The 14,225-nt window shown below is 40.6% G+C and overlaps 1 protein-coding gene across 1 annotated transcript in view; it reads left to right on the forward strand.

Annotated features, from left to right (window-relative positions):
* The window catches only part of C8A (complement C8 alpha chain), a 54,815-nt gene continuing 40,590 nt past the window's right edge, over positions 1-14,225 (forward strand). Inside the window, exons 1-2 of the mRNA XM_016204525.2 lie at positions 1-77; positions 9,631-9,733. Of these exons, the coding sequence (XP_016060011.2) occupies positions 1-77; positions 9,631-9,733 (180 nt within the window). The remainder of the gene's footprint in view (positions 78-9,630; positions 9,734-14,225) is intronic.

The following is a 14,225-nucleotide window of genomic DNA, read 5'->3' on the forward strand; positions in this document are numbered from 1 at the left end:
ATGTTCGCTGTTGCTCTCTTCATCCTGTCTTTAACGACTTGTCAGCCGTGGGTAACCACACAGGAGACGGTGAACCGGTGAGTCAGCCACATGCTTCTGCAGAATTTGCATGTAGGGATCACCCGGTGGGGGACTGAGGCACTTCCATGTTTGTAACAGGCTAGTTGAGTTGGAATGTGACCTCGTTTCATGCTCTTACTAGTCCAGTGGAGGACTAGAGGACAATGAAAAGAGTGTGCAAGTCACAGCTCTGGTACTCAGGAGCTGGGGAACCTGGAGGACTCCCTGCCTTCCTTCGAGCTTCAGTTGACCTCTCTGTAAAATGAGAATAATAATGCCTCTTCTGTAAGCGTTCATGAACATGAAATAAGATCCTGCATATACAATACACTCAGCTTAATGAATCACAGTTCTCTTGAGTAATGTTGGACAGTTAACCTCTGCTTATCTGTTTGTGAATCATAAGAACATCTGATTCATAGTATTTGAGGAAGAATGAAATTAGATAATATACATAAAATCATTTGGGAAGGCAAGAGACTGTAGGGACGCTGGGTCACTTCAGAGAAACGAGCTTACCTTTGGCTGTGGGATAATGAATAGAAGTGATATTTTCATATGTACATTGCATTTTGCCCAGTCCATTTCCTTGAATTTTCTAACCTGGTCTCATGCTTTTTATATCTTAACATTAAATATTTTGTGGTGCTTAAACAGCTCTTTATTTCACCTTTGGGACAGTTTTAAAGCAGTCTCTATCTTCCAAACATTGAAGATTGTAATTAGAGTTATTTTACTCAAATTCTTGTTGGATGATTCAATTTTAAATCATTATTGCTTTTAAACGTTAAAGGAAGAGAGATTTCCTTTAAGTAACAGTTTAGAAGGGAGGAAGGCATTTTTATAAACCGGTTAACTTGCAACTTGTATTTAAAGCAAATACGATTTTGAACAAAATCAGAAAATTCATCTCTAATAATTAGAAGATAAAGGTGAGGGAACCATGGTAAAGGCAACCTCTGCTGAGATACTCTTAATTATAAAGCTTATCATTGTAATACTTTTTGCAAATGAACAAAGAGTCCTGATGTTTGATGAACTTATCAAATAAGACAGACCAGTGAGGAGGCAAATTTGAAGTCAAAGCGAAAGAGAGCCAATTAAACACTTTGCAAAGCACTGGAGGAGAAAATCACAAGGCCTCTGTGCCTAACGCCAGTGCGTCTGCCCCTGGCTCTGAAACGGGAAACTACGGGAAGTAACCCTGGGTTCAAATTCTGCCACCGGCATTTTGTATGTGTGACCTCAGGCAAGTTATTTAACTCTTCTGAGCTATAAGGTGGGAAGAAAGTAAGAGGAAGGATTAAATGCATGAAAAGTATGTAGAACAGAGCCTCGTCCTCGGTGAGCTGTTGCCAGTGGTGTCGTGTGATTGTCCTTGTCATTTTGGGGGACTCACCTTCTCTCGGATGGTTGACAAAAATTAGAACCAATTCATAATGTCCCAGTGGGCATGGATCTTGGAGGTTGGTCAGTGATTTTAAACTTTTAAAAGAATTTAACAGTGGCACTCCTTTCCTCCCACCAAATAAAACCTTACATCATCACGTTTGTTTTAAAATGTTTTTCTCAAAAAATCCAATTTTTCTCTTAAGACTTTATAGTAAGCAAATGGTAAACATGAGCTCATAAAAGTAAATGTATCATTAAAATGTCTAGGTATATCATATGTTTTCAATGTTAGGGTTCAGGTAAGATTTTGTTAAATATTCCAAGTATGGTACCACGTGGTGAACTGAACAGGTAATGTCCCTACCTTCAAGGAATTTACAGTATAGCATAGCCAGTCGATAAACATGTAAACAAAACCTTTCAGTAGAATGGGTGATAAACACTGTGGAGGAAACAACCAGGCCCTCTGTTACGGATATTAGAGCAATCAGAAGAGAGGCAGGAGGGGGGTGGTTCTCTGCAGGGTGGCATTTAAGCTGGGATGCGGAGGAGGGTAAGGAGGAGCCACGTTACACAGGGGAGGGTGGAGGGATCAGCAGCTAAGGCCCTGCTGTGGGCTAGTCCTGTTCGTGGACCTGAGGGCTGGGAGGGGCGTGAGGGGGGGCAGAGGCCGGATCACAGAGGACGTAGGCACCCTGATGAGGAATTTGGGTTTCAGTCTGTGTGTAGTAAAAAACAAACAGATAAAAGTACTGAGTGGCCTTATAAAAGAGGGATAGTATCTGACTTGTAATTTTTAAAAAGTCGTCCTTGTGGCTGTGCAAAGAAGGGATTGAAGGAAAGTGAAGCGCGGGGTCTCATTGGAGGCCACAGCAATGATCTGGGTGAGAGAGAATGGTGCCTTAAACTAGGACAGGGCCAGTACAGATGGGTGGGAGGCAAGATATTTGAGGGACATTTTGAAGGTGATATTGTCAGAAATTTCCCAAGGTCTGGATGTGGGGGCTAGAGGAAGGGAAGAATGAAAGTCCACTGCGGCAAACTGGCTTGAGCAACTGCGTGTCATGGTGGTTCCACCTACTGATGTAGGTAAAACTGAGGGAGGAGCAGGTTAAAAGAATGTTTAGAGTTTATATTTGGAGCCAGTATGTCTGCCATGCCCGACAGACACCTAATAGAGATACAAAATGGGCAGTCGGATAAGCAAGACAGGGTTTCGGAGGAGTGGTCCAAGTTGAAGATCTCAATTTAGGAGGCATTAATGCGGATGGTACATGAAGCGCAGGAAATGGATCCCACTTTCTCAAGAGTGAGACAAGCAGGAGCAAAGAAGAGAGGCAAGACCGTACCCTGAGGAATTCCAGTTTTTAGAGAAGTGAAAGAGAACTGACCACTGAGGTAGGAAGGGAGCAGGGAAGTGCGGTGCAAAAGGAATCCAAGAGAGGAGAGATTTCAAGGAGGAAACAATGGTTAACAGAGGGCAAGTAAGACCAACCCAGAAAACCTTCCACTGGATTTAGCAAGTGGGAGGTTGCTGGAGATCAGCACCTTCAAAGGCAAATTTAAAACACTTCCATTTCATGATATAATTCCATGTAACTGAATGGGACTGGCTCAAGATTATATAATTTAGTGACAATCAGCTTTGACTATAAGCTGAGCCAATGTAGTAGGTGGCTCCCTGGCAATAATCAGGGCTGGGGCTTCTGACCTGCTAGTTAGGACTGGTAGCTAATTAATTATTTTGTTGTCTAAACTGCTAAAGTGGCCAGAACCTGGGGTCGAGCATTGGACTTGCAAGTTGTAGGTTCCCTTCAGGTTTCATGCCCTTTGCCCAATACGCCACCCTATTTAAAGAGGTGGGTGGGAAGCATCCCAGCAGTCCACAGCCCTATGAGAGTAGGCGCTCAGTACATTTTGACAGCGATGGAGAGATGTGATGAGCAAGTGTGGGCTAGAGAAGGTTAGAGGTAAGAAACTAATGTGTGTGTGAAGCTTGTGCTTAGGGCTTTACGTACATGATTTCACGCCATGTCAAAAACAGTTTCACAAGTTTCTGTTATCCCTGGTTTTCAGCTATAAGAAAATTGAAGTTCAGAAAGTGGCAGAAACGGATTTAAATTAATATTTGTTGGACTCTAAACCCCTTTATGTTATATCAGTGTTTCTTCAAATGTGTTACATAGTCTTTCAGATGTTACCTGAAAAAATGACATGCATTCAAAAAATTGGGTAAATGCTGGGTTAAGTAAATTAAAACGCAGAACTTCTCAGAGCCTTTAATATGTCACTGGGGATTTTCAATCTCCAAAAGTAGTATGGTGTGTGCAATTTATCCAAATGTATTTGACCAGGGACCTTCTCTCTGCCTCCTCCATCTCAGGCGATCTCTCTGGAACTAGTACTCTGCAGAGCACACTTTGAGAAACACTGTAATAGCTCTGTATTGACTTGTGTGATTCTACAGAGGAAGAAACTAAAAGCCAGGTGGTTAAATCAACTTGAATATCGTAGCACAGCAAGGTACAAGCAAACTAGGGACTAGAATCAAGGACACTGAATCCCAGTGCCCTCTAGTACATGTCTTATTGCTTGAGTAGATTTTCAGTACCTGGGACATGCTTTAAAACTATTTGCCAAGATTTCCTCCGCCACAGGTTTATTAATGGTTCCTTAAGTAATTGAAAAATTGATACAATTCTTTTGGAGAGCTATTGGGCCATGCGTCGTAAGCTTTAAAATCACTTCTATCCTGCAAGTCAGCCATCCCCAGTCTACGTACCTTCAATAAATAACTTAGAATACAGAGAAACTGGGGGCTCAATGATAGTCCAGCTGTTTGATGTTAGGGGAATGGAATAGCCATAAGTAGTTTACATTCCTGCTGCAATATCAAGCGGAAAAGCAGGATCTAAAAATGCAATACTCAGTAAGACCTCAACTGTGTTATGAAAATAAAGAGTGAAAGGAAATATGAAAACATATTAGTGTTGGTAGGAACTGGGGCAATTTTTTCTTTCATTATCTTTTCTATGTTCTCTATAATCAGAATGCATTGCTTTTATAATCAGCAAAAAACAAACTACATTTAAAAATTCATTGGAATGATACATGAAGATGCCGGTCACAATGTTGATAATGGCTGGAAGGTTGGAGCCCTGTTATGATTTAACGAGTGGTCCTGTGCACCTTTCATACTCTTGCTTCAGTGATAGCATTACTGTGTGAGCCTCTGTCTAGACATCATGTCACAAAGCTTTTAAAACTACAGCAACACAGCACTGCTCTGTCTAGGCTTTTGCTTCCATCCATTAATACTGTTTCCTTCCATTTTGACATCATAATACAGTCTCTGTGGGCTTACAATGACATTATCTTGACAATTCTACAGTGAGATGCAAAACTAACACTGGAGACATATTCTGCTCCCAAACCTCCTCTCCCATATCTTGACGATTAGAACCCTTGTCTTTCTCCATGGTTCTATGCTTCAAACTTTTATTATTAGGACAATCTATAGGCAAAATGACAGATGAACCAAACCTTGAACCATTTGAATGTCTAGATACCAGAATTATTTAATTAGATTCTAACTGAAAATTAGATTCAAATAAATCTCGAAACAATGCAACTCTATTTCCCATAAATTATTTCTCTCCTCTCCCCTCCCCTTCCCTTCCCTTTTTTATTCCTCCTTTCTTCCTTTCCTTCTTTCTCCCTTTCCTAAATATTTATTTACTGAGCACTTTACTTGGGTCTTGCACCATGATAGATGCTGGAACTTTAGTAGCAAATATACGAACAGCACTTGCCTTCATAAAGCTTACAATCTGGTGGAGAAGAGAGAGATTATACAAGTATTACAAGTGTGACAATTAAGGGTGGAGAAGATGAGCAGAGCTTGACCAAATCATATGAAAGGAGGTATCTAAACATCCTGGGTGGTGAGCAAGGTCTCCCTAAGGAACCGATGTTTATGATGAGATTGAAATAAATCTAAGAGTTAACCAAGTAAAGAGATAGATGGTTGGAATCAGTCAGGATTGGCTTCTACAGGCAGGTGTGGTCAAGGGAAATGTGGGGTCCAAGAATTTAGGATATAATTAAGATTTTAAAATTATAAACCATGGAATCAAAACTAGTTGTAGAGGGAAATAAAAACAGGAGGGGGTCTTTTCCTCAGACATGAGGAAAAGAAGCCACTGAGAGGGCAGAGTGTTGGACGGCTCATTGATCGGGACGAAGAGGTCTTCCAGAGCCATGAAACATATTGGAATATAGATGAATATTGTGAGCTGAGCACTGGTTTTCTTTGAAGGGCTAGTAAGGGTGGTGTTGTATGTATACTAATCTCACTTTATAGATAAGTTTCTCTCACAGTGTGGTCTATAGACCCCAGGGAGTCCCTAAGATCTTTTTGGGAGAGGGTGTCCTATGAGTTCAAAATAATTTCACAGTAATACTAAGACATTTGCCCTTTTCATTGTGTTTATATTTGCACTGGTGGTGCAAAAGTAATGACAGGTAAAATTACTGGGGCCTTGGTACAAATCAAAGGAGTAAGACCAAACTCACAGGAGATTAAGTTTTATTTAAGAAAGTCCCTTTTGAAACAGTAAAAATTATTAATTTTGTTAAGCCTCAATCTTTGAACGCATGCTATTTAAATATCCTGTGTGCCAAAGTGGGAAGAATGCATGAAGAACTCTCACTGCACTGAAGTCCGATGGTTATCTTGTGAAAAAGCAGTCATTTGAGTTGTAAGTAAAAGTAGCCACCTTTTTCCTGGAACATTGTTTTTATTCAACAGGATAACTGTCAAACTAGTTATTCAGGCTTAGATATTTGGCAGACAGATTTTTCTCAAAAATGAAGAGAGCCTATCATCACTTCAAGGAAACAAACAACATCATTGTTACCAATGACAAAATTCGAGCTTTCAAGCAAAAATTAAAATTTTGGAAAAACATATCTACTACTATGAGCTCGATATGAGCAATCTTAATACATTTGGCTTTTCATATTATATAATCATGTGTGAATATTTTTAAATGTGCATAATCAGTGAACCATTATTTTTCAAATTTCCAATGCCTAATGTTACAAAAATCATGTATGGGTATCGGATCCATTTAAAGTGTACATGGAACACCCTGGTCGGGTAGCTCAGTTGGTTGGAGCATCATCCCACTGCATCAAGGTCACAGGTTTCATCCTCTGTTGGGGCACATACAAGAATCAACCAATGAATGCAGGAATACATGGAATGTCAAATAGGTCTCTCTCTCTCTCTCTCATCAACAAATAAAATATATATATATCTTAAAGAAAAATGTACATATACCAATGGATTTTAATGTAATAGGGTACAAAAAATTCATTGGTATGCTTTCAGATTCCAAATTGCAACTAACATTTAAGGAATTACTCCCTTGTCAAGTTTTGGTGTAGTATCAAAGAAGAACATTCACAGTTATCTGAAGAGATTTATTAAAACACTCCTCTATTGCATAACTTTTTCAGTCACGTGAATGTACGAGGCTGGATGTTTTTCATAGAATTCAACCAAAGCAACATAAAGCAACAGATTGAATGAAGAAGCAGAAATGAGAATCTAACTGCTTTCTACTGACCAGACATTAGAGATATTTGCAGTGGGATGACCAGGCTCTGAAGCTACAGGAGAGGTGGTGATGCTACGAAAGAAGCTCAGGCTTGGAGCCAGGCAAGCGTCACGAGGAACAGAAAATGGGTTTTGCCATCAAGCCAACTAGTTCAAATTCTACCTCTGTCACCCTTGGGCTATGACCTCAGGGGTTACTTAGCTTTTAGGAATCTTGACTTTCTTATATGCAAAATAGGGCTGATAATAGTTACCTCCTAGGATCACTATAGAGATTAAATGAGATAATCCAGGTAATGTTCTAGTGTGTAATAATAAAAGCCAACCTTTAATAAACACTTCATAAGCATTTTAATGTGCTTTCAATAACCTTATTAGGTAATATTATTTTTAACATAGTTCTACAGTTGTGAGAGCTGTAGCTCAGAGAAGTTCAAGAACTTGCTCAAATTTTCAAAGTCAGCTGGTGGCTAAGATTCAAACTCAGTCTCCTCACCCCAGATCCCATGTTCTTAACCACTGGGCCTTTTGCTACTCTGACTCTTCAAAATTGTTAGCCCCCCTCAGTACTCGTCTCTCTAAAAATAAGATTCATATAGAATTAAAAGAGAGATTTTATATAAATCCTCTAGCATCAAACTACATGCAATAGAGCACGATAGAATTTTCATTCTTCATTTCTTAAAAGTGTGATTGACTAGAAGAAAACATGCACAGCTATTTCCTTTGCTTAGACTTTTCATCTCAAAATTGATGCAGGGAGATGAAAAGAGTTCTGGAGATGGATGGTGGTGAGGGTGGCAGAAAAATGGGAATGTAATTAATGGCACTGAACTGTACACTTAAAAATGGTTAAGATAGTAAATTTTATATTATGTGTATTTTACCGCAATAAAATAAATTGCAAAAAAAGAAATGGCAATAGGCCATATATAGTTTGTTTTAAAAACAGCACATGTAATTCTTCTTTTAAAAAATAGGTTTAATTTTTATTGTTGAAAGTACTACAGATGTCTCTCATTTTTCCTCCACCGTTGGCCTCCACGCTACCCCCTTTCCCACCCCCACCCCAGGCCTTCCCCACACTATCGTTTGTCTATGGGCTACGCATATATGCATATAAGTTCTTAGATTAGTCTCTTCGGCCCCTCCCCTCCTTCCCTCTGAGATATGTCTGTCTGTTGCATGTTTCAGTGTCTCTGGATCTGTTTTGTTCACCAGTTTATTTTGCACATGTAATTCTTTTTTTTTTTTTTGGTTTTCTTTTTATTTTTTTTTAATAATTTTTATTTTTGTTTAAAGTATTACAGATGTCCCTTTTTCTCCCCAATGACCCTTTCCCCCTGTTCCTTCCCCCTCCCCAGTCACTCTCCCTACCATTGTCCGTGTCCTTGGGTTGTGCATATATGCATATAAATTCTTAAGAAGATAAAATCATTCATATGTTGGAAGTGCCCTTAGACCCAAACCTTCCAAGGAAGAATAACTGAGCATCAGTGGGCGTTGCCCTCCTCTCCCTGCTCTGTGTCCACTCTCACCTCCAGATAACTTGAAGGTTGACTTGAAGGTGAAGGGACTGTCTTGTGACATTGCCAAGAGTTCTGCTGCTATGGGTACCCAGATGCCCAAATCCATGGGCAAACTTTACAACTTAGAAAATTCAGCCTATGCTCAGCCATTTAAAAAATGAAATCCTGCCATTTGTGACCACATGGATGAACCTGGAGGACATTATACTAAGTGAAAAAAGCCAGACAGAAAAAGAGAATACTGTATGATCTATCATCTAAAAAAGTTGAACTCAGAGAGCCAGAGAGTAGGTGATAATAGGTGGTTACAAAGGCTGAGGAGGGGGAAACATGGAGAGAGATTGGTCAAAGAGGACAAACTTTTGGTTATAGGATGATTAAATTCTGGGGATGCAATGTACAGCGTGGTGACAGTGGTTAATAATACTGCATTGTAGCCTGGCCAGTGTGGCTCAGTGGCTGAGTATCAACCTATGAACCAGGAGGTCACTGTTTGATTCCCAGTCAGGGCACATGCCTAGGCTGTGGGCTCGATCCCCAGTGGGGGGCGTGCAGGAGGCAGTCAATCAATGACGCTCATCATTGATGTTTCTCTTTCTTCCTCTCCCTTCCTCCCTCTGAAATCAATAAAAAAATATATATACTGTATTGTATTCTTGAAATTTGCTAAAAGAGTAGGTTTTAAGTGTTCACTCTCCCTCCAAAAAAGGTAACTGTGAGGCAATGGATGTGTTAATTAGCTTCATTGTGAGAATTATTTCACAATGTATGTATGTGTGTGTGTATATATATATATATATATATATATATATATATATATATATATCTCAAACCATTACATTGCATACCTAAATATATATCATTTTTGTTAATTATACCTCAGTAAAACTGGGAAAAAATCAGCACCTGCTTTCATATTATTAGCATGTCTTTATATTAAAAGACCTCTTTGAATTTTTAATAAAAAAATAAAAATTATCATAATAAAAATATTTAAATTGAAACAGGGATCTTTCTTCTCTTTAGGAGAGTGGGTCGGGCTGCTGAGAGTTTCACCCCCACAGCAGTTAACTGCCAGCTGGGGGACTGGTCGGAGTGGACAGAGTGCGTTCCATGCCAGGACGTAAAGGTAAGACATGTATGACCAATTTGGGGGCATTTAATATTTGAATTATGTACTGGGTGTTCAAATGGAGATAAGCAGCCAGGTCTATAAATCTGGAGGCCTGGGGAGAAACTGAGTCTAGAAATAGGTGCTTGGAAGCCATAGACACATGGAGGGTAGAACTTTTTTGTTTTTTTGCCTCTCCTGATTTTGTTTGTAAGGCATTATTGGGTGAGGCTGCCAAAGATGTGGATATTTTGGCCTATACAAAGAAAAGCAGTTAGTTGGACAGTGGTACAGATCCCTGATGGCCAATCTATTGCCTTTTAATGAGGGCCTAATGGCTTAGTAGCAAAATGCTGAGTTGTCCATGAGCTATGGAAAGCTGAGATCAACCAAGCATGCCACAGAGGGGGTTCCTGAGAATCCCACTTTCATAGATTGAAAAGGATGACACACCCAATAAATAGATGTGTGTCTATCTTGAACGCCCGTTTTTGAGTGGTCCACGCTGGTGGGTAAACACAGTGGTATACTAAGGGAAGGGGATATTGGGAGCACTTCTCACCACCATTCTGGCAGGAAGGGATATTAAAATTCTGACTCTGTTCAGAACCCTGGCTCATGGTGATAAATAAAATGCAGGCTAGTTTCTATTTTGTTTTATTAGTGCTTTAAACTCTCTACAGACAACACGGGCCTTTGCTGGGTGCACCCAGGGAGGGATGCACCCAGGCTTCCGCCTCACACACACTCACTCGCCACTGCCTGAGCCTCGTGTAGTTGGCACACTACCGTCAAATGTAAATGCTCAAGCTCTGATTTTGCAGTGAGAGTCTGCCTTTGCATCTTATTTGCTGTGTTACTTTGGGCATATGTTTTATTCTCTCTCTGCCTTTGATTCCTTATCTATACATGAGAGTAGTAACCATGCTTGTACCACGGAGCTATCATAAGCATTAAACGAGTAGTGGTTGCACAGTGCTTCCCATGGCACCTGGCACGTTAGCTATTTTCATAACTACGACCTGGGCCCTGGGTTCTCCAACCCCACTCCCACTGTTTGACTCAGGCCCCACCTGTCTCTTCCACAAGCTTTTGCAGAGTCGGCTGATGGTCCTTACTCCAGACCCGCTCTTTAGTTAGATGTGAGTGCCTATGAATGACTGATGAGCTGTTCAAAAGCACAGCGTGGTGGAAACACAATTCAGACCTAGTTCATTCAACTTCAAAGCCTGAACTTCATTGTTCTGCTTCTCCAGTCTCCGACATATGCCAAAGAATCCTAGATGACCCCTGTTTTAATCCTAGGCTGGCTCCCAAATGCTCATTTTGCTTTGAGATCCTGTATGAGTTCTCTGGGTCACCTGTAACAAATTGCAACAAACAACAGAAATTAATTTCTCACAATTCTGGAGACTAGATGTCTGTAACAAAGGTGTCAGCAGGGCCACACGCCCTCTGGAGGCTCCAGGGGAGAATCTGTTCCCTGCCTTTTCTGGATTCCGGTGGCTGCATCACTGCAATCCCTGCCTCTGTGGCCACATGATCTCCTCTTCCTCTGCGTGTCTCCTTTGTGTGTCTGTGTGACATCTCCCTCTGCCTTCCTCTTATAAAGACACTGTGATGGCATTTAGGGCCTACCCAGATAATCCAGAATAATCTCATCTCAAAACCCTTAATAATGTTTGCAAAGACCCTTTTTCCAAATGAAGTAACATTTACAGATTTCAAGGGTTAGGACTTGATTTCTTTGCATGGCCATTATTCAACCTACTATGTATCCCAAACTGTGTTTTTCCTGTACGTTGCTGTTTAGATAGCATATAGCGCAGGTGAATAACTCCCAGGTTAAATCAGAATTGAATGATCTCCTTAAGTAATCCTTAAAATAATTAAATCCTGTTATTGATGTGAAAGACACTCTAGTTTCCTTTTTATTAATATATTTCTTCCTCTCAAAATCACAGAGATGTGCATTTCTGGGAAGAAACACTATCTACTGGCTGAAAAAGGAAATTATGTCTTAATGACACAAACCATAGGCTATAGCACGAAGACACCCCTCGGGGAACACCTGCACCAACCTTTCTGCAACACAATGTCTTCATTATTTGATAACAACCCAGAAAACAGGGAGCCGGTGGGAACACACCTCATGTTTGTACCATTGTTCCCAGTGTAGGAATGACAGGAAGGATAGAACAGCAAGGACAGTCACTATTTATTAAACAACTTCTACATGCCAGACACTGTGCTAATGCTTTAAATAAATTGTCTTATTTGACTTTCACAGCCACCTGTATGTGATAGGTACCTTCATCCCCCTTTGCTTGGGTCACCCATTAGGAAAGTGGCAGAGCCTACATTTAAAATTTGATCAGTGTGACTCTAAAATGCTCTTGTGCCTGACCACCTCACTCTATGGCCTCTCCCTGAACGGTATGAAGAATAATAACATTAGGGGGGTCACCCAATCCAACTCCCGCTCAGTCATAAATCCTTCTGGAGTAGCCCAACAGTTGGCTACAAGAATGATGCTGAGGCTGAGAACTATGATTACTGACTGCATGCCAGCAACCAGGCAAAGTGCTCATTTCTTTACATGTATTATCACTGATCTTGACAACACTCTTGGATACCTTTCATTTTCCAGATGAGAAGACTGAGGGCAGAAAGGTTTAATAATTTACCCAGTGACACATACATGGTAAATGGTAAAAGTGAATTTACAACCCAGTTTAAAACGGTATTCATAATAGTACATAACCGCCCAAACTTGTGAGGATTAAATGAGATAAAGGATGTGAAGTGCTTGGCTAAGCACTCAATACATGGTAGCTACCAGCATCATTACCAGCATTCTGGTAAGTGCAGGTCTCAAAACTCTGATGAACTTTTCAAAGAGTAAAAAAAAGAATTGGCTCTATGTTGCTATGCTGAGCACTCCTTTATTTACTGCACTGTGCAGCAAGATACCAGGTAGAAAATGAAAATATCCTCATATTTCCTAACTGATCACTAACTATAAATGACAGAGTTCACTAATCTCTTACTGCTGTTGTTAATCAAAGGCAGGGAAGGCAAATGGACAGGTGTGATCTTTGTCTCTTTTGGTACCTCTGCCTCTTAAATAGGCAGAAGTGGGCAAGAAGGCTGCTCTGCTTCATGCTCACCCACCAAGTCATGGGGGAAAGGCTGCATTGATAAAGATGATGATGGTTTGGAAACCACTTCTGTTTATTGAGCACCAATGATGTGCCACGCCCAGGTCTAGGTGCTTTCTCATACATTTCCTCACTTAGTTCTCACAAAACCCTTTCAAGTTAAGGTGTCATTACATTCATTTCACATATTAGAAACCAGAAACTCAGAGCAAGCAACTTGCTCAGTGTCAGCTGGTAAGTGAATCTGGGATCTGAATCCAAGTTGGCCTAACTCTCATGCCTGGGCTTTTTCAAATGCAGGACACAGGAAAGAATCTTTAGTAATTGGTATTAGTGAGGTCAACTAAGTCAACCACCTCATTTTACACATTTGGAAACTGAGGCACAGAGTACCAAACACTGATACTTTATACAGCAAGTAAGAAATAGATCCGCCCAGCTGGTGTTGCTCAGTGGTTGAGTGTTGACCCATGAACCAAGAGGTTACAGTTCAATTCCAGGTCAGGGCACATGCCCTGATTGTGGGCTTGATCTCCAGTAGGGGGTGTGATGAGACTGCTAATTGATGATTCTCTCTCATCATTGATATTTCCATCTCTCCCTCTCTCTCCCTTCCTTTCTTTGAAATCAATAAAAACATATTAAAAAAAAAAAAGAAATAGATTCAAGTCAGGAATCCATATCTCTTGCCACTCAAATCATTGCCTTCATACTTACTTATTAACATTCTTGCAGGAGGGGCCTAAAGATCTGATCCAAGGTCAGACTCAGCAGAAAATACGGGGTAACACATTGACTTATTGAACATTTTGTATGGAGCTCTCCATACAGCTTGTTTTGTATTGTTATATAGTTTATCTCCTCAACTAGACTCTTAGCTTCTTGAAGGCAGGGGAAGGAACTAAATATCTCTAGATACCCTAATGTTCAGCTTTCTCCTCCTACAGTGTCATGAAACCACAGGGCTCTGAGGTTGGTGTGCATTTTTATCCTTTCTGTCTTTCTTTCAACAAGTATTCATTTATCTGCAGCCAAAGCTGGACCTAGGGCCTCAGATGATGTCCTAGAGCTCTCTTTGTCTATCTCTTGGATGGGCTCTTTCTACAGAGTAGGCAAGATGACCACTTGATGCCCACAGTTCCCAGCAACTTCAATAAAAAGAAATGGTCTTTCCCAATAGATCTGAAAGAAAATCCTCAGAGAGGACTCTGACTGCCCTAAGGTTGAGCCATGAGCTATTCCCTGAGCCAATCATTGCAACTTGGAGATATGGTGCTCTGGTTGCCCAGCCTGGTTCATACCCAGATCTCCCTGTGACTGAGGGGATAAGCTCACCCCCACTGAACTAT

The sequence above is a fragment of the Miniopterus natalensis genome, chromosome 9 (genome assembly GCF_054644295.1).
Source record: "Miniopterus natalensis isolate mMinNat1 chromosome 9, mMinNat1.hap1, whole genome shotgun sequence".
Lineage (NCBI taxonomy): Eukaryota > Metazoa > Chordata > Mammalia > Chiroptera > Miniopteridae > Miniopterus > Miniopterus natalensis.